Source organism: Octodon degus, unplaced genomic scaffold (genome assembly GCF_000260255.1).
Source record: "Octodon degus isolate 3935 unplaced genomic scaffold, OctDeg1.0 scaffold00015, whole genome shotgun sequence".
In the NCBI taxonomy this organism is placed as follows: Eukaryota; Metazoa; Chordata; class Mammalia; order Rodentia; family Octodontidae; genus Octodon; species Octodon degus.
In genome coordinates, this window is record NW_004524591.1 from 7,421,273 (window position 1) to 7,447,897 (window position 26,625).

The window sequence follows — 26,625 nt, forward strand, 5'->3', positions numbered from 1 at the left end:
AAAAAAAAAAAAAAAAAAAAAACCTTTTGAAGCAAGTCACTTTATTAAAGGTTCAAACACCAAGACTACAAGTCATATAAGCCAAGACATCAGAAAACAGTGAAAAAAAATTATGGTTTATTCCCAAATACCTGACCTCTTAAACCTCAAATTCCTAGGTCAAACAGGCACTTCAATGAATATATATGCACATACACACACCTGAAAGCTGGTATATGAAAAAAATTGTCCTGGAGAAGAGCAATCCTTAAATATTCTCATAGGATTATATCAAGTTGTCCAACATAATGTAACCATAAGAGAAACACTGCAGAATTAAGTCCATTAGAAAATATCAGAGACAAATTCTGTCTCAATGAATTAAAAAGAAACCTTACAAATAATTGTATCCTTTAGTGTGAGGGATAAATAGATTGATTTTAAATGAAACTACCAAAATCACTTCTTGGCAGATTTAGGTGAGAAACATTGCAAGTTTAGGTTCTTAAATTAATATACAACTAATAGACCATATGATATCTATAACTACATATACAATGCCAGTTTTTAAAAATATCACAAAAAATTAATGTTTTAAATAAATGTTAGTGGGGCCTGGGGAGATAGCTCAGTAGAATAAGCACTGGGCTGGAAGTGCAAGGACCTGAGTTCAATCACCAGTTCTGCCAAAATAAATGTATGTATGTATGTATGTATGTATGTATGTATATTAGTGAATAAGTCAATTAAAGATATTAAATTCATCTCTTCCCTCAGGGTTTTACTTTATACATAAGTAAGTTATCAACTAAAGTGTTAAAAACAGAAATAAACCTATTGTAAGGCAATATCTATATGCAGGTAAGGTTAATACATGTTTATAAACTCTTAAGAAATTATTTGTAAATTTGGTGCTCTTAATGGGTTTTCAAAGAACAAGATTATATTTACTTGTACAAAGAGGCACTTTGTATTATCTTCTTCCTTAAACAACTCCAAATGCCTAAAAGTATTTCTTGGTTCCTCATACTTTAGATCACAAAAGCAAAGAAGAAATTTCACCTGAGATTATCCTTTGGGTTACAGGAACGCACTATATAAAATGGGTAGGCAAATGTCATTCTCCTCCTCATTCAACTATGTCCTTCCTATCTCTTCTCTGGTATACTAACCTCTTAAATCTTCCCACCATAAGTAAGTTAAAAGGAGGATTCAGGAATAAGATTTTGATCAATAATAAGATCTACAAATATAGCATAAAATGAATCCTGGCTAAATTTCATCAATAACTTATTAAATATCTTAATATGAGAACACAAAAGCATTCCTCAAATGAGAAAAATAATATGACTAAAATGAAAATGTAAGAGAAAAAGCATAATTTAAACTTTTTTTTAGAACTGTCTGATTTTAGTAAAACAGGAGATATCATCAAGAACCCATAATCCAAAAGTCTGAAATGTAAAATGCTTTAAAGTCCAAAAGTTTATGACTTCAACATGATATTCAAAAAGTTTCAAGGGGCCGGGTAATGGCTCAGTAGATTAAGTGCTTGCCTGGCAACTGCAAGGGCCTGAGTTCAATCCCTGGTTCCACCAAAAAAAAAAAAAAAAAAAAAAAGTTTTAGACTTTGAAATACTCATGGGTTTTTGGATTAGAGATGCACAACTGTAAAATATACACAAATACCCCAAATCAAAAAACCATAAAATCTGAAAAATTTCCAATCCCAAGAATTTTGGACAAGAAAAACTTCTAATACATTTTAAAGCTGATTTAACTGAAGAAAAAAAATCATGAACCAAAACATGGAAAAACAAAAAAGGGAGAAGAAAAAGTAAATGACTTTGGAAGGTGTTCTTCTGTTACAGGATCAAAAACTACTCCCATATAATGTGTAGATACTATTTTAAATCACATATTAAAGCAATTGAGTGTGTTTATTAAAATCACACAGGAGATTAGCATAAAAGTGAGCTAAAACCTACATATTCTGATTCAAAAAGTCTGTTTTTCACACTAGAACAGAGTGACAGGTCTCAGTGTCCACATTTGAAAAAGCTGAAGGTTTGAATAAATGGGAATGTGACATTTGCCAGATGAAAAGTCTTCCCTACTACGCAGGACACTGGGGGCAAAATCATGGCGTACAGGCCACAGCAGGCATGCACAGCCCCTTCTGTCAACACAAGCCAAGTCACCCCAACAGCCAAACGTTGGATAAGTAGCTTTTTCTAAACTAAAACTTCAGTATGCAAGTATAACTGCAGTGTTGGTACTTTGAGATAAATAAGTGGGTTTTGGGGTGCAGTTTGGGCATTCAGTCTCTAAAGGGTTTACCATCACTAATGTAGGATTTGGAAAAGGAAAGACAGAAAAACACCTGCAATTTTTTATATTGTTTTACAATCTGTGTTACATAGTCATTCCTTGTTATCTCACTCTTCTTAATAATCCTATTGATAAGCATGACTATTATTCTAACGTTAACTTCTTAGTAAAAAAGAAACTACCATAAAAGTATGTGAATGACACAACTCAAAGAAACATTAAGAGTTGAAATCTTCAGTAGATACAAACACACACAATGAAATACGTGCCACCTTACCTCCATCCCCATCGTCTGATCCTCTGAAACTGGGATCTTTTAGCATGTCCAGCTCAGCTAACATGCGCACATACAGGGCATGCTGCCTGAAGGAAGGATAAAACCTTTCATCTCGTAGCATCAAATCATATACCTTGTTGAAATAAATCCAGATAGTCAATGTTTAATACAAATACATGGTGATTTTTCACTAAGACTTCAAAAGCTACACTGAGATCTTGCTATAAAACATCTGCTAAACACGTCAACAATCATAAGACTATCTTAAAACGAGTCATTTTTCTGATCCCACCAGTAGCTAAATTAGATGGTAAAGGGATCCTCTGGCAACACAAGCACATGACAGTGGATTATCCATAATGTTCTATCAAGCAGTGTTCCCTATGAAACAAGTACATGTAATAGCTCATATTAAAATGAATTTGTGATGTGTTATTTATATATCATCAATGCATTAAATTTCAAGACTAGAATAGCTGGTTCTTCAGACAGGTTCAAAGAAAGCAAGCCAATGTTTCATCAGTCAAAGAAATAAACAAAAGAAAACTTGTCTACTAGTTATATTTTGTACCTGAAAAGTATTATAACTAGTATTTTTAGTTAACATTTTTTTAATGTATTTGGTTGTTGCAGCGTCTCACTATGCAGCTTGGACTGATGGTCCTCCTGTTTTCAGCCGCCCAGCGCTGGGATTACAGGTGTGTGCCACTACATCCAGACTCTGGCCAGCTCAGCCTGCCCTGGAGGTGGGGCTGGCAGGGCATGTGGTCCCTGCACTTACCTGAGCAGGCGCTTTAGTCCACTGAGCTATCTGGCTGGCCCCAAGTTACCATTCTTTTTTAAATGTTCCAGTAACTTTTTGAAAAAACTACACGCACACAGAAAAACACATTTTTTTTCAAGAAATATAAAATATGTAATACCTTCCTCTGAATGTCATCAAAGATTTCAGGGGTTGGATCTTCATGATTCAAAGTATCTGCTAATTTTGCCACTAAATAGTCATCAACCGTAACTCTTGGAGATGCCTAACAACAGAGAATAACATTCTAAATTTCCTTCAACTTGTAAACATGGCTCACCATCTTAAAAACTTAATGCGTTTACCACAATAAGAGACATACCCCAGGAAAAGTGAAAGACAGACTGCTAACACTCGTGATTAACAAGAAGTTAATCATAATCATGGTTGCTAACACCAACAGTCAAGGGAAAAACACAGAAATGACTACAGCCTGTAGTCCACAGTCATTCTTTATCTTACTTACACTTCTCAATAATCCTACTGGTAAGAATTAATATCATGCCAAGATTAATTTACTAGTAAAAAGGAAACTACCATATATGTATTTCAGTGACACACCTCAAGCAATCATTTTTCAAAAACTGAAGTCTTCAAAAAGACTTCACAGTAGATAACCCTAAGTTATCACCATTAGATACTAAAACATACTACTTTCAACCTTTATACAGGGTACCCGACCGACTATGGGCTTTGCACTTTTCTTAACCTTTTTACCCAATGCTAAAACAGACATTTATTACAAGGAAATAAGCTCCTGAATATCTATGCAGTAAAATAGTTCAGTGAAAGTAAAGTATTCACTACATGCACTGATGTATACAGATCTCAGTGAAGTGCTGAGAGGGAAAACAAAATGCTAGTGTTCCAGTTATAGATTAAAAACAAATGTAAACAATATATTGTTTGAAAAATACACATTAATAATAAAAATACTTGGGAAAGCAAGTGAATAATGAGCTCCACATTCAGGAAAGTGGCTTTATCAGGAAGAAAGCATAAAACATTATAAGGACAAACAAGTACATAAGGAGCTTCATAGGTGCAGTAATACATGTTTGGTTACTTAAGATGGATGGCATGTTTGTTATATGATTATTCTAAAAACTACTTTGGGTATATGTCATAAGGTAAAATTTTAGTATGTATTAATGAGTTTTTAAATGACATTCATGCATGAAATCAAACATGCATAAAGGGCATAGCCATTAATAATTGTGCAGTGAGCATACTAATCTTGATTCTTGTGGCTATTTCTGTCTACATTATTGAGGGATAGTAATCTCTAGTTTTCTAAGTGATCTATTTCTTTGGTTTTCAGAATCAAAATAATCCCTCATAAAATAAAATGGCAGTTATTTCTCCTCTATTTTCTGAACAGTTTATTATTTCTTCTTAAAATGTTTGTGGGAACTCACTAGTGAAACAAAATGGGCCGGGCTTTTCTTTGAGGGATCATTTATAGTGATTAATTTCATCACTTTCCCCATTAGACGTTCTATGTCCTTCTTGAGTGAGTCAGTCTAACAACTTGGTTTTTCCTAGAAATTTATCCATTTCTTCTACTTTGACTAAGTTCATAATATCTTTTTGCATCCTTTGTAATTTCTGTATGGTCAGGGATATCTCATCTTTGATGATTTTGATAATAACCTGTACCTTCTGTCATCTTTTTATGGTCACTCTAGCTAAGGGTTTGTCAACACTGCTGATATATCCAAAGAATCAACTTTTAGATTTAATTTTTCGTAATCGTTTCTATTTTACTGATTCTCATTCTAATTATAATCTTTGGTTTTGTTCCTTCTATCTGCCTTGGATTTATTTTGTCTTTATTTTTCTAGATTTTCAAGGTGAAAACCTATAGGCTTTGATTTCAGGTTTATCTTCCTTTTTCCTTCTTTAAGTTTACTTTTCAAACAACTATCACATAAGAACTACATATTTAAGGGCTAGTCATCATGTGATGTTAACATATATATAATTGCACAGCTCAAACCATACCATATTCACCCACCTCCTCAAATATTTATAGCTTCTTTGTGGCAAAATATTAAAAATCCTTTCCTCTAGCTTTCTGATATATACACTATCATATCTATAGCAGACCCCATTTCTATACCTATGGACTTTTCTTCTGTTTTAGCTGCATCCCATAAGTCTTTATACAATGTTTTTTCATTTTCAAGGCATCCGTTGTACATGATAAAAACAATTTTATTTGCTAGTTTAAAAAAAAAAAAAAAAAGGAAAATGAAATTCAAATTTTTTTAATATTTAGAAATATCTCATTTCTAAAGGGCTGGCCAAATAGCTCAGCGTATTAAAGTGCCTGCAAGCAGGCGCAGAGGCTGGGGGTTTGATCCCCTGGCCTGCCGTGCCAGCCCCACCCCAGAGACACAATGAGATGGCAATTGGGACGGTGCATGGTGGTGCATGCCTGCCATCCCAGCTCTTGGGAGGCTGTACAACAGGTGGATCACTATGAGTCCAATCTAGTACTAAGACCCTGAACTTCCTGTAGACCATTCCCTAAAATACAAAAAAAAAAAATTACTTTTAAGTACTGATTTCTCAGATTTCCTTCTATTACTCTCATTCTGATTAAAAACCATAATTTGTATGGCTTCAACACCTTTAAATGAAACCTGTTTAATGGCTTAGCAGGTATTTTATCCTAGAGAGCATCCCATATATTCTTGAAAATAAAGTGTATTTTGCTATGAAGAGAAACATTCTTCATATGAATGTTTTAAGTGTAATTGCTTTGTTTTTTGACTTATATAATCTTAATGACTTCACATCAAATTATTTTATCCATTATAAAAACATATTACACATTCCCTTAGTGCTAAAATGTCTCTTTCTCCCTCAATTCTATACATCTGTGTTTCATGTATTTCAGAACTTTAACTGCATAAATGTTTCTAACATTTATATATTAAATTCTACTCTTCTGATATTAGCATAGCCATTCTAGCTCTTTGATTTACTGTTATATGTTTTCTTTTTTCATCCTTTGACTTTCGACCTAGTGTATCTTTTGATCTAAAGTGTATATAATCTTCAATCTTGACTTGGTCAGTATCTTTATTACCTTGAGCATATTACTGTAATTCAGTTTTCTAAACATCAGAATCTTCACTTCAATAATTATAAAAATACATATTCAAGATTGTTCTTGGGATTAAATGAGTCAGTGTTTCTGAAGTAATTATGCCTGGCATAAGGAACACAAATCTGCAAGAATTAAAGAATTGTTATCAAAAATATTGCCAAAGAAAAAAAGTTATCAAAATACAGCCACACCTTTTCTGACAAATATTGTTCATAAATTCCAACAGCAGCTGCTCTTAAAAGACCTTTGGTTTGGTTGGTTTGATGTTTTCCATCTCTCTGACGACTTAGTAAAACTTCTAACTGCTGCTGGGCTGTAACCCGGTACCCTTCTACTGTCATCCAGAAGAAAAGATGTGCCTGACCTCCAGTTTGCTGCATGTAATCTGCCAAACAAAACCCAACACATGACAGACATTAGTTACACAATTTTGAGCCCATGTAGCAGCATAACAAGTTAAGCAAAGATTTAATATCAAGTACTGGAAACCTTACATTTTAAAAATGCTTAGCAAATATTTGAGTTAAAAAATAGTTACAAGTTTGTTAAGCTAAATAACAGAAATACAAAGGGCAGCACACACTTCTAAATTTTAAAACCTCATTGTATATGGTAAAATTCTGGTGAACAGATCTGCTACATAAGCTTTATCAGAAGTAAACTATTTCACCTACATTTAACATCTCTGAATAAAGATTACTAGTAACAATATGCATTTACTAGACACATTAAAAGTATTAACAATTCAACAACTATGTACATTTCTGATCATGTATGATAAATACATGTATGATGAAATTTTCTATGTATGATGAAATTTTCCTATATAAAATTTTCATATAATATGAAAACAGCCCAGATGTGTGCCTAATCTTAGCACCCAGGAAGTAAGCAGGAGGACTACTGTAAGTTTGAGGCTTACCTGGGCTACAGAGTTAAGTTCCAGGTCAGGTTTAACTATAAAGAGACCTTATCTCAAAAGACCAGCCCCCCACTACCAAAAGCTTTAAAAAGTCCTTTACTCACACATGAGTAAAAAATAGTTAAACAGCATAATTATTTGGCACAGTGGCAAATGCCTATAATTAAAGTTACTCCAAGAATGAGGCAGGAAATTCAAGAACAGACTGAGTCTCAACATAACACTTTAAGAGGAGCAGGACTGTAGCCCAGGGCTAAAGTATTTGCCCAGCACCTGTGCGTTCACTCTACTACTGGGGGGAGGGGCAGGAGGCTATTCATACACACTATGTATTTTCAATAAAGTGCTTTCTCAGCAAATTTAAACTCATACTAAAATCTCCTAAAGGGTTTTGTTTTTGTTTTTGTTTTTTTTGAGATAAGAGTCTCACTTTGTAGTTCAGGCTGACCTTGAACATACTATGTAGCTCAGGCTGGCCTCAAACTCCTGGCAATCTTCTTGCCTCATCTTCCACAGTGTTGGGATTACAGACATGCACCACCATGCCTGGATTCCTAGAGTGTATTTTAAAATAAACTGCTTTGAAAAGCAGTTCAGCAAATGCTCAATTATTGTAACAAGCATATACTTCCATCAATTGAAATAAACTGCTATTTCCACAGCTTCTAAAGAATAATAATCCAGAGAATAAAGGGTGCCATCTAATTTGGCAAACAAAATAAAACCAATCCAAATACAATATAAAAAATTTTATTTATTTTGAAAAGTAAAAACAAAAGGACAAAAATCAGAAACAAAGACAAAAACGGTAACATACATGTTACAGATTTTAAAAACAAAAATAGCTGATTAACAATGGTTGATAGGTTAACTATTTTTATCATCAAATCTGTTGCTCAGATTAACAGATACAGTTATGTAAGGTTGAATATTACTGCTTGATTTCAAGAAATTAAAAGAAATTTTTTTTAACTTAAAAAAAAATTATTTTAGGGTCAGCAAGATATCTCAGCGAATTAAGCACCTGCTTTGGCAAGCACAGGAACCAAAGTTCAATCCCTGGTCCCACATGATGCACTGGTCCAGACCCCAGGGCAGGCTGAGCCTGGGATGAGTCTGGGGCGTAGTGGTGCACACCTATAATCCCAGGGCAGAGGCTGAAAACAGGAGGATCACTACTAGTCTGAACTGCATAGTATGACCTTAAAACAAAATAATTTTTTAAAAAATTCTTTTTTTAAATTTTAAGGAAGACATGGGAGTATCTATCTCTCCACCTACAGAATGATTATATTAGTAGAATCTGTGGGGTTACTTGGAACTCTATAGAGTCTACTGAAGAAATTAAAACATGTACAGAAAGGCTTGGAAGGTAAACTGTGCTAGAAATGTAAATCAGATAGCTGCTATGGAAAAAATGTTGTATGTAAAAAAATTAATAAAATTAATATATGACTCAGCAATTCCATTTCTAGGATATTTCCAAAAGAACTGAAAGGATACATATATTCATGGCAGTATTATTCATGCTAGCTAAAACACAGGAACAATCTAAGAGTTCCTTGATGAATAAGCAAAACACTAGGGGTTTGAGAGTATATCTCTGTACATATACAAGCACATGCATGACCGCACATACATAATGCATACATGCCAGTACCCTGGAATATGATTTGGCCTTAGAAGAGAATTCTGTCATACACTACAATAATATGCATGAGTCTTGAAGACATTACACTAGATGAGGTAAGCCAATCAACTTAATGGATAGAGAGCTTCAATTTTACAAGATGAAGTTCTAGAGATGGGGAATTGTCTGTATCTGTATATGTAGCATCACTTAAATACTCTTAAAAGTAATGAAGATATTATCCATTTCTATGTATTTTACCACAATAAAAATACTTGAAATCTAAACGGCTATATTATGTAAATAAAATGAATTTACCTACCCATAAAAAACTGTAGTGCAACATTGTCTACAAGGATGCTGTCCAATGGGACTGTGCAAAGTTTCCCAAAGTTTGCTGCCAGTTTCACAGTATTTATTTCCTACAGATGGATGAGAATATAGGTTAATATATTAACCTATATAAAGCTTGATACTCAAAGGGGTGAATAAAGCTTGATACTCAAAGCAGAATAGGCTTCTAAACACAATTTTATATTTTAAAAGGATTCATTATAAAAAAAGTGTTTGGGCAAACAAGAGTTTTAAATAAAGACACCAAAAGATCACTAAGATTTAAATAAGGTAACTGGCTAAAGAAAAAAGGTACAAATTAAACCATATTAATTCTTCACTTCTAAGAAGAATTTTCACAGGTATAAAGTGGTTATATTTAAGTACAATACATATGCATGTCAAAATGTGGACCTATTTTAAATCTAAATCTTTATCTTTTTATTAGTAATGTTTAAGTTATAATTCAGGTAGCAAACTAAAGTCAAGACTAAAAAATACTTATTCATTCCTTAAGGAATTAAATATACAACTGTAAAACCAATGGATTACAAATAAAATTTTCAACTATAAATCCAGAGCTAATTGTGATTACACTAAGAACTAAAAGTACTAACTTTCCACTTTAAACCTTCAATTTTCTTCTCTCTCCTACAGAAAACTCTACTACCACTACTGTTTGTAGTTCACCTCTCTCAACCGCCTATCTGATAAGACTCCAATCAGGTTTCTTCAGTACTTTACAAAACTGCTCTCACCGGATCCACAATAAACTACAGGGTGGCAAACCCATGGTCGAGCTCAGCTGCCCTTTCCCTTCAATCACTTTCTACACTTGATTCTTAAGACAACACCCACCCCAAGATTTCCTGAAATTTTACTAGCAATTTACTCTTTGGCTTCTTCGTGTTAACTGTATTCACTGAAGTAACTGAAAACTGCCAATTATATGACTGCTTACACTCACGGTTACACTTGGCCTCGTCCAGTCTCTAGCATTAAATAAACATTCAATAATTGTGAGGACCCACAAACCTCTCTAACACTGCTAATGAGCGCATCTGCTAATTTTTTTTTTCTTTTCCAGTTTTGGGATTGAATTCAAGACCTTCTGCTTGCCAGACAGGTGCTTAAGCTGCTGAGTTATCTACCTAGCCCTCTGCTTGAATTTTTAACAGGGATTGCAAATTAAAATATGATTCTTTCTTCCGAATCTTTACACCCTCAGTTCTACACTTCAATAATAGCTCCACTATTCATGTAGCTGCTCAGGCTAAAAAGCCTGGCATCACCTTTGAGTCCCTTATTTCCTTTCTTACCCATATTTATATTTAGTCCATCAGCAAATCCTGTGAGCACTACATCTAGAGAGGTAGAGAGGTCTCCTACCTGGTTCAGAACAGCAATCTGCTAAATGGTCTCTGTTTTCATCCTCACTCTCACCATCCCACTATAGTCTATTTTTTACACAGTCAATCACTTTTTAACTCTTAAGTTGGGTTATGTTACTTGCTATGGCAAATCTCTAATGTATTTCCATAACAATTAGAATAAAAATAGAAGTCTTAATAAGGCCAGTAAAAACCATGGACAATCTAACCCCAGGTTCTTCTATAACTTTACTCCTAGTACAATCCCTCATTCATTCACCAAACTGTAGTGACATGCTCTAACATATCTAGTGTATTACTGTCTCAGAGCCATGATACTTGATTCACATTGTCTAAAAGTCTTCAAAATCAGAGGACTCTCATGCTATACAGATTTTCCTATATCCATAGTCCATATATTACCTAACTGCTCAGTACCTATCTAAAACATGTATCTCACCTGCCTAGGCAAGCGCTGGGACTGGGGTCTGACCCCCAATACCACATGCCATGTCAGCCCTGGGACGCCAGGAGTGGAGAGGCAGCCACCGAGACCAGGAGTGGTGGCACATGTATGTGATCCCCGTGCTGGGGAGGCTGAAAACAGGAGGATCACTATAAGTCTGAGCTGCATAGTGAGACCCCTGTACTAAATAAATTATTAAAAAAAAAAAAAAAAACTATCTTAACTATTTTTTGTATCCCACTTTATTCATGTAAGATATCATAACCTGAGGGGAAAAAGTGACTTTGCATGCTATTTATTTACCTAGTTAGTGGTACTAGGAATTGGACAGAGGGCCTTTGTACTGAACTATATTCCCAGTCCTTTTTGCTTTACTTGGAAATAAGGTCTAAGTTGCTCAGGCTAGACTTGAACTTCTGATCCTTCTGCTTCAGCCACTCCATTTGCTAGGATTAAAGGCATGCACCATCATACCTAAAAACTTATTACTTATTTTGATTGTGAACTAAAAGTAGCTCCAGAAAGAGTTGGTTTATTTTGTTCACCTAATATGGCACTCAATTCAAATACTAAATAAGTAAATGACTAAATAACAGAATTAATAAATTATATAAAGTAAAACATTGAATTACTTGAGCATTCTTCAGGCTTTTTTTTTTCTAGTAAATAAGTTTATTGCTTTAAAAATACTCACACTACACCACATACAAGAAAGCTTTTCTGAAAGTCTTTTTTTGTTGTTGCTTTTGTTTTGGTGGAACCGGGGATTGAACTCAGGCCCTTGTGCTTGCCAGGGAAGCGCTTATTCCACTGAGCTATCTCCCCGGCCCCTGAAAGTCTTATTTAAAGCATTAGAACCTTATCATGTACCATGAATTTTAAATCTACCAAACACTTAAAATTAAGCATTAATTTGAAAGTATTTGAATACTTACTTTGCCTGACTGTAACCGCTGTATTCTTGAGTCACACACTTTCTTTACAAATAGTAGGCTATTTATTTGATTTTTGATAGTGTTAATATCTAAAAATAAACAAATTGATTATGAGTTACAAAGGAATAATGGTACTAGTGAAATACTTTATGTACTTATTGTGATTTAACAAAATAACCAATAAATATGCAATTTTATCCAATTAAAAAGTAACTGTAAATTAAAATTATTTAATTAAAGCCACATCATGCCTACTATCTATACACTAGATATAGTAGCATGAGTTACAGTAGATATAGTAACATTAGATATAGTAGATATAGTAGCATTCCTCATTCAGAAAATAATACTTTTAATCTAGGCACATGTTAACATACTAAGGAAGATTTAGTTCAGGCAAAAACAGTACTGTAAATGCGTTTCAGTAAACGAAAATTTTATTTAAATATATAATAATCCTTAAAGAAAAGTCTTTATTTAAATAAATCACTTACCATCACCAGCTGTATCTAAAGATCTAAGATACTGTAATTCTTCTGCTGCCTTATCCCTAACTGCTTCTAGCTCTCCAACATTGTCACTCAATTTAATAATGTTCATAAAGGCCTCATAATTGCAATTTGAATCACGGATCTGAAAATAAAATTAATTAATAAATTATGTGAGATTATTTAAGGGAAAAATTGAATCCTGAGCGCTGGAACCACAGATTTGGAGAGTCAGTTTGACTGGCTTGAGAGGTGCATGCTTTCTACAGCTAACAGTGGGTCCTTGGGGATTATATTTTATCTATGTCCCCTTCCTCTATACATCCTGGACCCCGTGAATTAAGAAGCTTCCATCTACCACGTCTTTCTGTCAAGATGTTCCTACATTGGAGACAGCCGACCATGGGCTGAAAGCTCTTTAACAGTGAGCTAAAATAAAGCTTTCCTACTTCAAGATTTTTTTTTTTTCTGAGTATTTGATTACAGTGGTGAAAATCTGAGAACAGAAATCTACTATGTGCCAGGCACCATATGCTACATATTCAGTGCTTATAATAAAAAGAAAAACCCCAATATTGGTGACATATAAAGAAGGGTGGAAGCCTGTAGGAGCTTAACAGTAGTGGAGAACAAATCCCCGCAGTAGAGGACAGTGCTTGGCTTTCACGCTAAAGGAAAGCAAAAAGTTACATGAGGTTTAAACAGAAGGGTAACATTCTGTGACCTAAAATAAAACAGACTCACATCAATGCTATATAAAAACACAGTGAAGGTAGGCACAAGAGCAGGAGAAAGACCAGCTAATAATTCAGAAGATGGTAACAGTGCCTAGATGAAGAGCAGTGGCAGGCAGGTACGGAGACAGATGTGCAAATTAAAAGTGCTTTGGTTTAAACAACTGGAGCAATACAGATACCATAAAGATGGAGAACACATCAAGGAGATCAGAAGGCTTGCGAGGAAGCACAGACTGTAAAACCTTGATTCTGACTAATAAACATCCAAAAGGAGACATTAAACATGCTTTTGGACATAAAAGTTCAGGAAAGGGGCCGGCCAAACAGCTCAGTGGATTGAAGTGCCTGCAAACAGGCACAGGGGCTGGGGTTTGATCCCCCGGCTGGCTGGGCCTGCTATGCCAGCCCCGCCCCCAGGGCTCACTGAGATGTCAATCCAGACTGGGCTGAGACTGGGCGCGGTGGCGCGCACCTGTAATCCCAGCACTTGGGAGGCTGTAAACAGGATAATCACTAGGAGTCCAATCTAGTAATGAGACCCTGAACACCCTGTAGACCCTTCCCTAAAATATAGAATAAATAAATACATAAAGTTCAGGAAGGAAAACTAGGCAAACAAATACTTTTCTAAGTCACTGATAGGTGGATGATATTTAAACCCATAAAATAGAGGGAGATCATCAAGGGAGTGAATGGAAATTGAAAAGAGAAGAGATGGACTGGAGAGACTGAAGTGCGAAGCCATCTTTAGTAAGTCCCTCTCATGGGCTCAAAAAGTCCCCACATTTCCTACAATGCTGGGATATAAAAGCACTGTGCTATAGGAAGGAAGTGGTCACTTTAAAAAAGCAATGGCAGTTTAGAGTGGCAGTTCAGCTGCCAGGGATTTTGTAATGAGAGAGTATCTGAGTTTAGGGTCATCCTGCCAGGACCAGAGGAAAGCTGAACTCCTACAGCCCCCTGAGACAAACACAGACTTGCGTACCCATGCACCTCTGCTGTACTCATAAGAATTCAGACTAAATAGAAGTAATGCATAGACACTACCCACCAAAAGCAATCAGGAAATCTACGGTGCTAAGGCCCATACTCTGGATCTGTCCAAGGACTACAGGAGTGACAGATGCAGCACAAAGCCAGGATTTTCTAGCTTCACATCTCCAGGTACAAGCAAAGGTTACCTTGTTAGGTGTGAACAAGTCCAGCTACTGGTGGGCTACTTGAGTACTTGTCATCTAGAACCATAGAGTTGCAGATCAGCCTCCTTGCTCTAAACAGCCTTTCCTACTTAAACAGAGATGGAGAATTCCAGACTAAAAACTTCAAAATTTCATGCCGTGTCTTTTAATAGGTAGCATCCAAGCACTGACTCCAATATGCGCACTACTACAAGGAGAAATGAACTTGGTTTGAGCTTTTACAGTGTTTTTGGTGTTTCATTCTGTACAGCCTGAGTGTGTGTCTGTTTATGTATTTACAAGTGCTAATTACTGCTTTGGCTCAATCTTCCTGTATCCTCTCATTTTCTACTTCTATTCCTTCTGTCTTTCCTTCCCTTCTGATACCCTCTCAAATCACCCTTCTGCCTTCTTTGTTTCCTTGTGTATATTAACCTTAAAATCTGTTTTCTTTTATTCTTTGTGTGTGTGTGTGGGGGGGGGATCATATAGGTGCTGTTTACAAGTATTAAGTATTGCTTTTCCAGCTAAAGTGTTTTACCTTTTTGTTACATTCTCCACAACCAAGGATTGTTTGGAGGGTCTTCTGCATTTCTGCAAACTTATTATATATAGATGCAATCTCCCCATTTGTTTTCTTGCTTTCCATTTATATACTCTTCCCTATTCTTTTTTTCTTTCCTTCCCTCACATAATCTCTCAAACCTCCTTCTTTCCTGTATACAAATGTTATCATTAAAAGCTACTGTTTTTCACCTTTAAGGGGAAAAAAAACCCATTCTTCCTTTTCCCTTTTTTTATTTTTCTCCATTTTACTCTGATTTTCTACTTTGTCCTTTTTTTCCTAGCCTAGTCTACATTTTTCACAGCATTGAGAAATACAAACCCACTGTGGAATATTCTCAAGCTTAAGATCACTATATCCTACAGGCCCTTTCTCTTCCTGGATTAGTGAACCAATAGAGAGTTTTTTAGTGCATTAAAAAGGTGTTCTTTCCAGGTAATGCTATGAAGGGCTTACCCTAAAACTGTATTTTGAAGAAGCTGAGAGGCCGCTAACGCTGAGTCACACCCCAAAACAAGGGCACATTCCTTAGAAAACCTCTAAGAGATCTGCATACCACAGTGGAAGAGACTTCCATTACAACTGATCTACAAACTTCAACACAAAAATACATCTATAAGGAGAAAACAATGCCATAAAATGCCTCCTCCTTCAAAAGCCAGATCCAACAGATAGAGAACTGGATGAAATTTCACATAAAGTTTGCACATGCACAACAACAACAATGACAATACTCAATTGGAAGTCTTGGAAGCAGTCAAAATGAATTAGAAAACTATTAGGACACGAAGACAAGATTAGTGAAAAGAATATTCAGTAATATGAAAAAAGAACAAGAAACAATGAAAAGACTAAATAGGAGCTCCTAGAGAACTCCAAAAGAACAAATTTAAGGACCAGCCTAAAGGAGGGTAGCTAAGCGAATAAAAAAAATCTATTCAGTGAAATTATTTCACACAACTTCTCAAATCTAGGGTATGACAGGGACACCTAGGAAAGGGATGCATTTAGAAGTCAAAACTGTCACAACCAGAAAGACATTCTCCACACCATATCATAGTCAAATGCCAAAAATAATCTTCAGTTCAAAGAAATAATATTAAAAGTTGTCGGACTTAAATACTAAATCATAGCATTGAGAAATACAAATGCTCAAGCTCAAGATCACTATACCCTACAAGACTTTCCTTTGAAAATGAACCTCTTACAGACCTTCCTCGATAGGTATAAACCAGAGAAATTCATGACCACCAAGTCAGCATTACAAAACACACTCAGTGAATAGAAGGTCAAAGGAAACACTGAAGGTGACTAGGACAGTAGGTAAAACCCATCAGAAAAAGAAATGAATCAAACACAAGAAAAATAACAAAATGACCAAAATTAGTACATGCTTTTCAGTAAGCGCATTTAATATAATAGTTTTAATGTTCCAATTAAAAGATACACTGGTAGACTGGGTAAGAACATAAGGCCCAACTATCTGTTACTTCATGAGCCACAATCACAGAAGAAAATGTGCACAGATGCACATAAGCCAAAAGATGAGTTAACAGGACATTATGAAAGTTCTCATGTGACTGCCTCAATTTTTCCAGTAAGGCACTAAGCAAGGTAATGAGCTAAGACACAGGGTGTTTAAAGATGTGTAAAATGAAAGTCGTACAAGTGCAAAAGAGTATTCAGGAGAGTGGGACACAAAATTTTGGAAAATATGACTCCATTAAGGGTAAGGGCACACTGAGATGAATGTTAATCAATTTTAAATAAGTTCAGTGTAGATTTAACACAGTTTAAACCATATTTAGTTGCTTAAAAAGAGTAACATTAGAGTCAGCCAAGGCAACAATGCATCATACAGCAAAGCAAATGACTTACAGCTAACACTGGCCACAAATTTAAATAAGTACTAGAGATTCAACATAGGACCGATGCAATGAGCTATACCCTCATTTATTTATTGTGGGACAGATAGGATCTTGCTAAGTCACTCACCAAGTTACCCAAGCTATTCAAAGTCCTCTGAAATTCCACATGAATTTTAGGATAGTATGTATGTATGTAGGTAGGTAGGTAGGTATATTATGTATGTGTGCATCTATTTCTGAGCAGGGAAAAACAGCCCTACAAAAAAACCCAAAAGTCACTGAAATTTGATAGGAATTATACTTAAGTTGTAGGGTAACATACACATGTTCTCAGTATTACATCTTTTGATAAATCAACCTGGGATGAATTCCTACTTATACCTGTCATCTTTAATTTCTTTCAGCACTGTTTTATGGTTTTTCAGTGTATCATTCTTTCCTCTTGGTAAATTGCTAAGTATTCTGTTGTTCTTGAATTGTTCTATTAATTTAACATTTATAAAATGAATTTTTGTCATTATGCAGAAATGTAACTGATTTTTGAGTGATTCTGTGAATTGCAATTTTGCTAAATTTGTTTTTTTTTTTTTTTTTTTAAGATAAACCGTTTTGTGTTTTATTTTATTTGTGTGTGTGTGTGTGTGTGTGTGAGTGTGTGTGGCCAGCTCAGCCCACCAGGGGGCGGGGCTGGCTGGCATGTGACGCTGGGGGATTGAACCGTGGTCCCTGTGCTTTGCTAAGCATGTTCTAAGTAGGTGCTTTAGACCACTGAGCCATCTCACCAGCCCCGCTAAATTTGATTATTAGATTTAATGAGTCTTTGTGAAATCTTTAACTTTTTAAATGATGAACATGTCATCTATAGACAGATAAAATTTACTTATTATTTATCACGTCCAACTGCTCTGGGAGGTTTTCTAGTATTGTGTTGAACAGACGTAGCAAAGAGTAGACACTGTTGCCAGGCTCATTTTTTTTATAACATTAGCTATGGGCTTTTAAAAATGGCCTTCCCGGTGTTGAGGTAATTTCTTTCTACTAATTATTTGTTGAGTGTTTACTTTTGTTTTCTTCATCCTTTATTCAGTTACTGTGGTGTATTAAAATGACTCATATACTGAGCCACCCTTACAATCCAGGAATAAATCCCATGAGGTCATGATATTTAACCCTTTCAGTGTATTGCTGAATGTAGTTTCTTAGTATTTTGTTGAGGACTTTTGTACCAAGAGGCCACAGAAAAACTGGTCATTGTTTTCCTTATTTAGTACAGTATCACTATCTGGTCATTTTCTCCTTTACAATTTTTTTACAAAAATTTGAGAAAGACTTGTACTCATTTGTCTTTAAATGTCTAGGAGAATTCTCTAATGAAGCTATCTTTTTCTGGGTTTGCTTTTTAAGAGTTATTTGATTACTGATCTAATCATCTATTTATAGGTGGGATCAGGCTTCTGATACCTTTATGAGTCAGTCTTTGTAGACAGTACGCTTCTGAAGCTTTATCCATTTCTTTTAGGTTATCTTATATGCTAGCATGTAATTATTCATAGTCGTAATTCTGTAACTCTTTTGGAATTGTTCAAGGTAGCGCACAGCAGTTTTTTAATCCCTTTTTATTTCTGTGGTACCAGTTGTAGTAATTCCTCCCTTCTGTTTAGTCTAGTTTTATTTTTTCTTACTCTAGCTAAGGATTTGTCAACTTTTTTTGACCTTTTTATATAAAAGTTCTTAAAATATTTTTATCATTTTCATCTAATTTATTTGTTCTCTAATTTTCATTTCCATTTTAGTCTATTTTTTTCCAGTTTCTAAAGATGTAATGTTAAGACTGTTGATTTCAGAATTTTTCTATTTCTAAGGCATTTTTCTGCTATGAAATTACCTCTTAGCACTAGTTTTGCTGAATCCCACAAGTAGGTGTCAGTACTGGAAAAGATGTATTTGCTCGCTGTCCCAGTTTCTTGACATACTACCAAAATACTTTAAGGAGTGAGAATAGTACCTTTTGTAGTCTAACAAGGTAGCTAATGGCTGGACACCCCTTTATAACTTCTGGATGGTAGCTTGCTCCCAGGGAAACTAACCATGCAATCCTAGAATTAGAACTTTTATTCTTATCTTGTATCTCAGGAAAAGGAGAGGTACTGAACACAGTTGATAAAACAATGGTCAATAATTTAACATGCCCCCATTAAAACTCAGAAAGACATAAGTTTTAAGTAGCTAAACACGTACAGGGTCCTTGAAAGTTGGCACAGAAAAGGCACAGAAGCACTGTACCCATTCTCTAATACCCTACCCTATGCATATCTTCCATCATGTTGTTCATATGTGACCTTTGTAATATCCTTTATGTAAAGTAAGTAAACAAGCATTTCCCAGGATCCTACTAACTATGCTACCAAAGTAAATGAAACAGAGAAGAGGGTAATGGCACCTCAATTAGAACTGGTCAGTCAGAGCTTCCAAAAGCCCAGGGGTGACACCTGAAGGAAAAGGGGATAGTGCTTCTGAGGTGAGCCTTTGCCCTGTGGGACCTCATGCTTTTTCTAGGGATATACTGCAGTAACAGAATTAAAGTGAATTGGAAGATATTTAGCTGGTCAATGCTGCAGAATTTACTGCTTTATGTAAAGGGAAATCTCCCTGTATCTCTGGGATAACAGAAGGCTTCTGCGTCGTGAGAACATAGTAGGAGAAAGTCTGTTTTTCTTTATTTCTTATATTTTTGTTCTCTTTGAATCAAATTATTTTCTGATTTCTGCCATTTCTGCCCAATGGCCTTTTTGAGTGTGTTCCTTACTTTCCACATATTTATACATTTTCCATTTTCTTTTTATTTTATGTATTTAGTCAGGGTCTACAGGGTCTCACTACACAGATCAGGCTCATAGTGATCCTATTTTTCAGCCTCCCAAGTGCTGGGATTACAGGCGCAAGCCACCACACCCAGTCGCCCTATCTCAATCACCATCTCAGCGCTCCCCAGGGGCAGGGCCCGCACAGCAGGCTGGGGATACAACCCCTAGCACCTGAGTCTGCCTAAGAAGGCGCTTTAATCTGCTGAGCTATCTGGCCGGCCCTCCATTTCCTTTTTTTCTAGTGTGAGTCCACATAGCTAAAAAAACACACTTACATGATTTCAATGTTCTTTTAAATTTATTAAGACTGTTTGGTGGCTTAATGTGATCTATATTCTAAAAGGTTCCATGTGTACCTGAAGGAAATATAGGCTCTACTGCTGCTGGTGGAGAGCTCTATGTGTCTGTGAGGTCCAGCTCTTCTACAGTACTACTATGCAGTACTCATTTTTCCTTCTGTCATATGGCCAGTTGATGTAGCCATTATTGAAAGCAGGGGATCAAAGCTTCATTACCAGTCACTAGCGTTTGTTTTCCCTTCAAGTCTGTTAATGTCTGCTTTTTAAATTTGGGTGCTCTGTTATGTGAATATATATTTATAATTGCTAGGTCTTCATGGTACACTGAGTGTTCATCATACAGCACCCTTCTTTGCCAAAGATAGTGAGCTAAAATGACATTTTCCTAGGTTTGGCTAGCTCTGCTCTCTTTTGCCTAACCATTTACACAGAACATCCCAACCTCCCACTTTCATCTACATATGACCATCTATCTAATGTGAGTCTCTTCTACAGAGCACTCGGATCTTGTTTTTTACCCATTAGATACTTTATGTCTCTTACTAGGAATTTTCATCCATTTCCATTTAAAGTAATGCTGATAGTACAGTGTCTTAGTACTTGTCCATGGTTTCCTGTATTCCTTCTTGGCATTTTGTCCTTTTCTCGCCACTTTTCTTTTGCATTTTGTTGATTGTTTTAGCGGAACATACTGATTTCCTTCTTATGTCTTAAATGCATCTTCTACAGGAATTTCCTTTGTGGTTACCAAGACATTTATATACACAATTTTATAATTATAACCACCTATTTTAAACTGGTAAGTCTGTTTTAGACAATTTCATTTTAATGTCTATGTAGCCCTCTGCGTTCATCGTAGGTGAAGTGCTTCTTCACGTTTCTTGAGTGTGGATGTCCATTTTCTTCCTCTAATTTCAGGCATTTTCACTATTTCTTAATGTAAGCTCTCTGTTCATTCTCCTATTGATGGCTGTTGGAAGTCCACATGAATATTTTGGTTTACTTTGATGTTTCATAAGTTCCCTAAGGTTCTTTGTATTTCATTATTTTCTGTTGTTCTTTGAGTCAGTTATTTCTAAATAACCTGTCTTCCAGCTTACTGATTATTATTCTTTTAAGTCTGTTGCTCTCCTCTAGTGAAATTTTTATTCAATTCTTAAAATTTTTTAGCTCCACAATAATTACTATTTCTTTGCTGATATTTCATTTTTTTCCCTCATAATTTTCCTTTGTCCAGACATATTTTCTTTTTTCTTTTTTTTCTTTTTTTTTTTTTTTTTTGCGGAACCAGGGATCGAACTCAGGCCCTTGCGCTTGCCAGGGAAGCGCTTATTCCACTGAGCCATCTCCCCAGCCCCCAGACATATTTTCTAATAGCACACTTAGCCTCTTTAACATGATTATTTTGAATTTTTTGATCAGTGACCGACAAATCTATTTCTTTAGGATTAGTTTCTGGATATTTATTCACTTAATACTTGGGGGTCACGTTCCCATGTTTTTTTGCTATCTTTTGTTTACAAAGAGACTGTGTGTATGTCTGTCTATGTCTATCTTTCAATGTTATAAAAAACACCTCCTTATGTAGATTTTATACATTGGTTGTATACAGGAGAGGACTTTCATTAATCAGCCCAGGGAGTGTGGGAATCTCTCAAAACATTTATAGAACTGCATCTTTCGTGCGTTCTCACTTAATTTCTCAATTCGTTTATTTTTATATTCTTTGTTCCATCTAGTACCGTGTCTACAGTAATGAAAGTTCTTTCTTTTTTCTTTTTTTGTATTTAGTACAGGGTCTACAGGGTCTCACTATGTAGATCGGACTCATAGTGATTTGTCTGTGTTCAGCCTCCCAAGAGCTGGGATTACAGGCTTGCGCCACCACATCTACTCTTCATCACCATCTCAGCATACTCTGGGGGTGGGGCCAACATGGCCAGGGATCAAACCTCAGCCGCTGTGCTCTGCCTAAGCAGGTGCTTTAGTCTGCTAAGCTATCTGGCCAGTCAAGTAGTGAAAGTTCTTAAGACTGCAATAATCTATGGAGAGATCTGTCTTGGGTAGCCTCTAGGCATTCAAAATATCCTACTTTCTAGAGTATTTTAATTCATATGAGACAGATACACCAGGAACATCCCTGAAAAATCCAAAAAGTTGGAACACATTCATTTTCCTTCTTATGGAAGAAGTCAGGAGCTGGGCACTTCATGTCAATCACAGTGAGTCATATCAGCTTTCATTTGTGATATTATAGACCTCTGGCTCCACCATAAGGTTCTGACCTCTCTCTGGTTCTCTGTGGCACCAGGTAACCAACGTATGCTACCTTCCTAGAAGCAGCTCAAGACAAGACAGAAAGACACTGGAGCTTCAGGCAGCTCTCTGCAAAGCAGTAACTTTGGACATCCACTCTTCTCCTTTTCTCCCAATGTACAAATTGGTCTTTTTGTTCCTATTGTTGTGCCAGCTTGGGGCAGTGGCTAAACACAGTTGATACCAAACAGCTTTTCTTACTTATATCAATGTGGCTATTCTTGGCCTCCAACTTGCCTGGGGTATTGAGTCTTCCTAACCAGTTTCTACAGTTCTCATAAAGGTTTTTCTTTAACCAGATACAGTAGTACTGTTGTTATATTGTTATTTCTAAAGAGGAATGAGATCTGGGACTTCTTATTCTACTATTTTGTGGACATTATTTCTCTTACCAACTGCATATAAAATTAAACATCAATTTACCCTGTTCTAGAAAGATATCCATGAAATGATATGCACAAAAATATTCAAAACACCCCATACAATAGCAAAAGAGAAACTCAGTGTACACCAATAAAAAACTAAATAATGTATAATACATTCATGAAATACAATACTTAGGACTAAAACAGAGCAAGAGTACATAAGTATTTTCAAAACTAGTGTGTTAAGCAAAAAGAGGGCAGCTATAAAGAAGTACATACTGGGCCAGGGAGATAGCTCAGTAGAATAAGCACTTGCCTGGCAAGCACAGGGTCCTGAGTTCAACCCCCGGTTTCACACCAAAAAAAAAAAAAAAAAAAAAAAAAAAAAAAAAATAGTCGGGGGGGAGGTACATACTACATGATTATATACAGTGCATGAATGGGAAAAAGTAATTTATGACAAGAACAGAGGATTGCTACTGAGTAAAGGGGGAATGGATTTACTGGAACTGGGAAAAAGAGAACTGCTTGATATGATGCAACAGTTCTGTATCTTGATATATGGTGCTAATTCGTGGACTGTAGAGTTAACATATATTTCACATATATAAATTTTACTTCATTAATAAAAAGGGAGTTCAAGAATTGAATAAAAACATATGTCTGGCTTTTAAAACAACAACTACATAAATTTTCATTTATCTTCTCTATATGTAGACAGCAATGTAAGCCAGTTAGGTATGATCTACTCTGGACAGAGACAGTATAGTATCAGCACACTGACAACAAAAACCCTTAACAACTAAGCTCCAATTAAAGGCATCCCACTCTGCATAGGAGATCATAAATAGTAACAATAGTAAAATTGGCCTTTTGATATAAGGCCTGCTCATTCCTCCCCATGAGCCTCAGCCCATCTTCTCTAAAAGCCACATAAGAGTGGTCTAAAAGACATCCTGATCCAAACCTAAGACCTCCCCATTGGTCAGAAAAATGGTCTCCTCAAAACTGTAATTGTGAACCTAATTTTAAATACAATATTATAGAGATTTCCTGAAATCTCTATAAGGTACTAAATGATGTAGGAAAAAACATTCACTAATCACTTCACTGCTAGACTCTTTCTCCATATTCTCAAATCCTCAAAATCTCAATCTCCCATCCTGACTACAGAGATTCTTCCCTTGGAAACTTGCCCTGTGTCCCTCTTGACAGTGTAACCTGATCTAAATAAACTTCTGTCTCTTCTATATTCCTTTTCTATTAGTGAATTTTTTTTATTACCCATATCACTGGCCTTCCCTATGCCATCTCATGCAGTATACAGAACTTTACTTGTCCAGACAGACAGACAAAGCAACAGAGACAGACAGGCATTTAAGAATATGTGTGTGTGTGTGTGTGTGTGTGTGTGTCTGTACACATTACGTATAAATAATACAAACTATCTATATCACTTTAAAATTACTTAAAAACAACCACTCATTACTGGACAACACCAATATACTTTGCATATATTTAAAATATGACATTACTATGCTGTTCTGAACTTTCAAATAAAAACAAGCTACAAAATTAGATCTTAGTAATATGAGTAAATAAAAGAACTGAAATCACATTATGCCCTATGGTGTGCAAAGTGTAAAAACAAGACAACATATTAGGCTAGACATCCCTCATGAATTCCTTTTTACATAACATTTTCAAGTATTTTATTGCAAAGTACAATGGCTATGTTCCCCTGTTCCTTATAGAAAACAAAAAATTCATAGATTGTATAGACATAGGTTGTTGTACGGTGAGAACAACTAAAAGTTGAAGTACTTTGAAATATTTTGAGTGTGTATTAAGTCCTTCACAAAATACATGCTCACTAAAAGAAAACAATTCTAAAGAAAAAATGCAGACAGGAAAAAAACTTAGTTCCTAATCTCAAGAGTGATAAATAATCGAGTATTCTGGTGGACATGGCTTTTTTTGTTTTGCATTAACTAATAAAAATTATACTATGAGGGGGCCAAAGAGATAGCTCAGTAGGATAAGCATCTTCCTGGCAAGCACAAAGCTATGAGTTCGATTCCTAGTCCCCCACCCCCAAAAAACTATATTATGATGATATGATCAAGATTAAAGTATAATTTCTGTTAATGAAAGGATTTAATACATTATCATTCATTACTTAAGTGATTTTAAATCCTACCTGTATGTCTGTATTTTAACACATGCCAATGCTCATGCTAAATAAAACAAAATACATAAAAAATAAACTTTACAATTTCTCTACTTGCATTTTGTTATATGTTCTACCAAAATTATATATACACATATTTACATGAGTTTTGAAAGAATAAGATCACATAGCTACATATGCACAATATTTTTAGTTATCTTTCTCATATAAAAGGTATCAATAATTTTTCATGTTTGTAACAATACACTACCATCAATTTTAATGGCCACACAGTATCGGGTTATACCAAATTCCATTATTTATTAAGCTAATTATCTACTTGGGACATTTATTGCTTTAAATTTTCTACTAATAAGAGTGGCTATGAATGGCCTTAAATATACATTGTTGCAAACTCACTTGTTTCTTTAGCATACACTCTTAGGAGTGGAATACCACAGTATAAGAATTTTTACATTATGTAAGTGGTATATATTTTGAAAGAACCTAGTAGAGCCTAGTATTTGAAAAGTTGACAAACAAGGGTCAGGCAGATGGTTCAGCAGACTAAAGTGCCTGCTTAGGCAGAGTGCAGGGCGAGTCTGATCCCTGGCCTGCTGTGCCAGCTTGGCCCTGGCATGCACTGAGGCAGTGATTGAGACTGGACATGGTGGAGCGTACCTATAATCCCAGCGCTTAGGAGGCTGAAAACAGAAGGATCACTAGGAGTCAGATCCACATACTGAGACCCTGTAGACCCTGCCCTAAATTTAAAAAAATAAAAATTTAAAAAAGCTGACAAATGAAAAGAAGAATAATATCCCATTATCTCAGGTGGGCATGGTAATACATGCCTGTAATCTCAGCACTTGGGAGGCTGAGGTAAGAAGATCACTATAAGTTCAAGGCCACCCTGAACTACATAGAAAGACCCTGTCTAAAAAACAAGAAGGATTTTTTTTTTCCAGCCTGAAGATGCCTTAAGGGCATTTCTGGTTTCCTGTGAGAAACTGGGTTCGAACCAGAGCATCTTTAGCCTGACTGCTTTGTTTAAGCAGGTACTTAAAACAACTGAACTAATGGGCAGGCGCCCCTATCTAAAAAACAAATTAAATAAATAAATAAAATTCCATCATCTCCAAGAAAGACTCTAGGAATACAAAGTAAGACAGATTTTGTCTGCATCCGATAACCCACACTGACTGGAAAGACAAGGGTTGCAACAATAATAAAATAATACAAAGTAGGAAAACATCTAAGAAAATCAAAGAACAATTAAGTGATTCTTTCCTAGGAACGGTAGACTGAGTTGAAGGATGATGAATGTGTAAAACAAATTCCAAGTTCAAAAAAATGAAATAAAGATCTAGAATTTATATACCAAAGTATTTCTAACAGATAGCCCACTTAAAAATTTTCCTTCATAGTAAGTTTGTGGAAAAAAATACATAATCAGAAAAAGAAACAAAAATAGAACTAGTAAACTCAGTAGTGAGCAAGCTTAATATATCAGCCAGGAGACCCAGTCCTAGCCCAGGTCCGGTGAGTGTGTGGAGAGCTTCCTGCTAACCTGCGCCGGTGGGACCAGTCCCAGCCCAGGAACAGCGTGGGC

At 35.6% G+C, this 26,625-nt stretch overlaps 1 protein-coding gene across 1 annotated transcript in view; it reads right to left on the reverse strand.

The window, feature by feature from the left end:
* Positions 1-26,625, reverse strand: part of Snx13 (sorting nexin 13) — a 149,307-nt gene that overhangs the window by 42,972 nt on the left and 79,710 nt on the right. Inside the window, exons 10-15 of the mRNA XM_004626552.3 lie at positions 12,658-12,796; positions 12,164-12,252; positions 9,382-9,481; positions 6,699-6,892; positions 3,511-3,615; positions 2,583-2,720 (exon numbers count right to left, since the gene is read on the reverse strand). Coding sequence (XP_004626609.1) covers positions 2,583-2,720; positions 3,511-3,615; positions 6,699-6,892; positions 9,382-9,481; positions 12,164-12,252; positions 12,658-12,796 — 765 coding nt within the window. The remainder of the gene's footprint in view (positions 1-2,582; positions 2,721-3,510; positions 3,616-6,698; positions 6,893-9,381; positions 9,482-12,163; positions 12,253-12,657; positions 12,797-26,625) is intronic.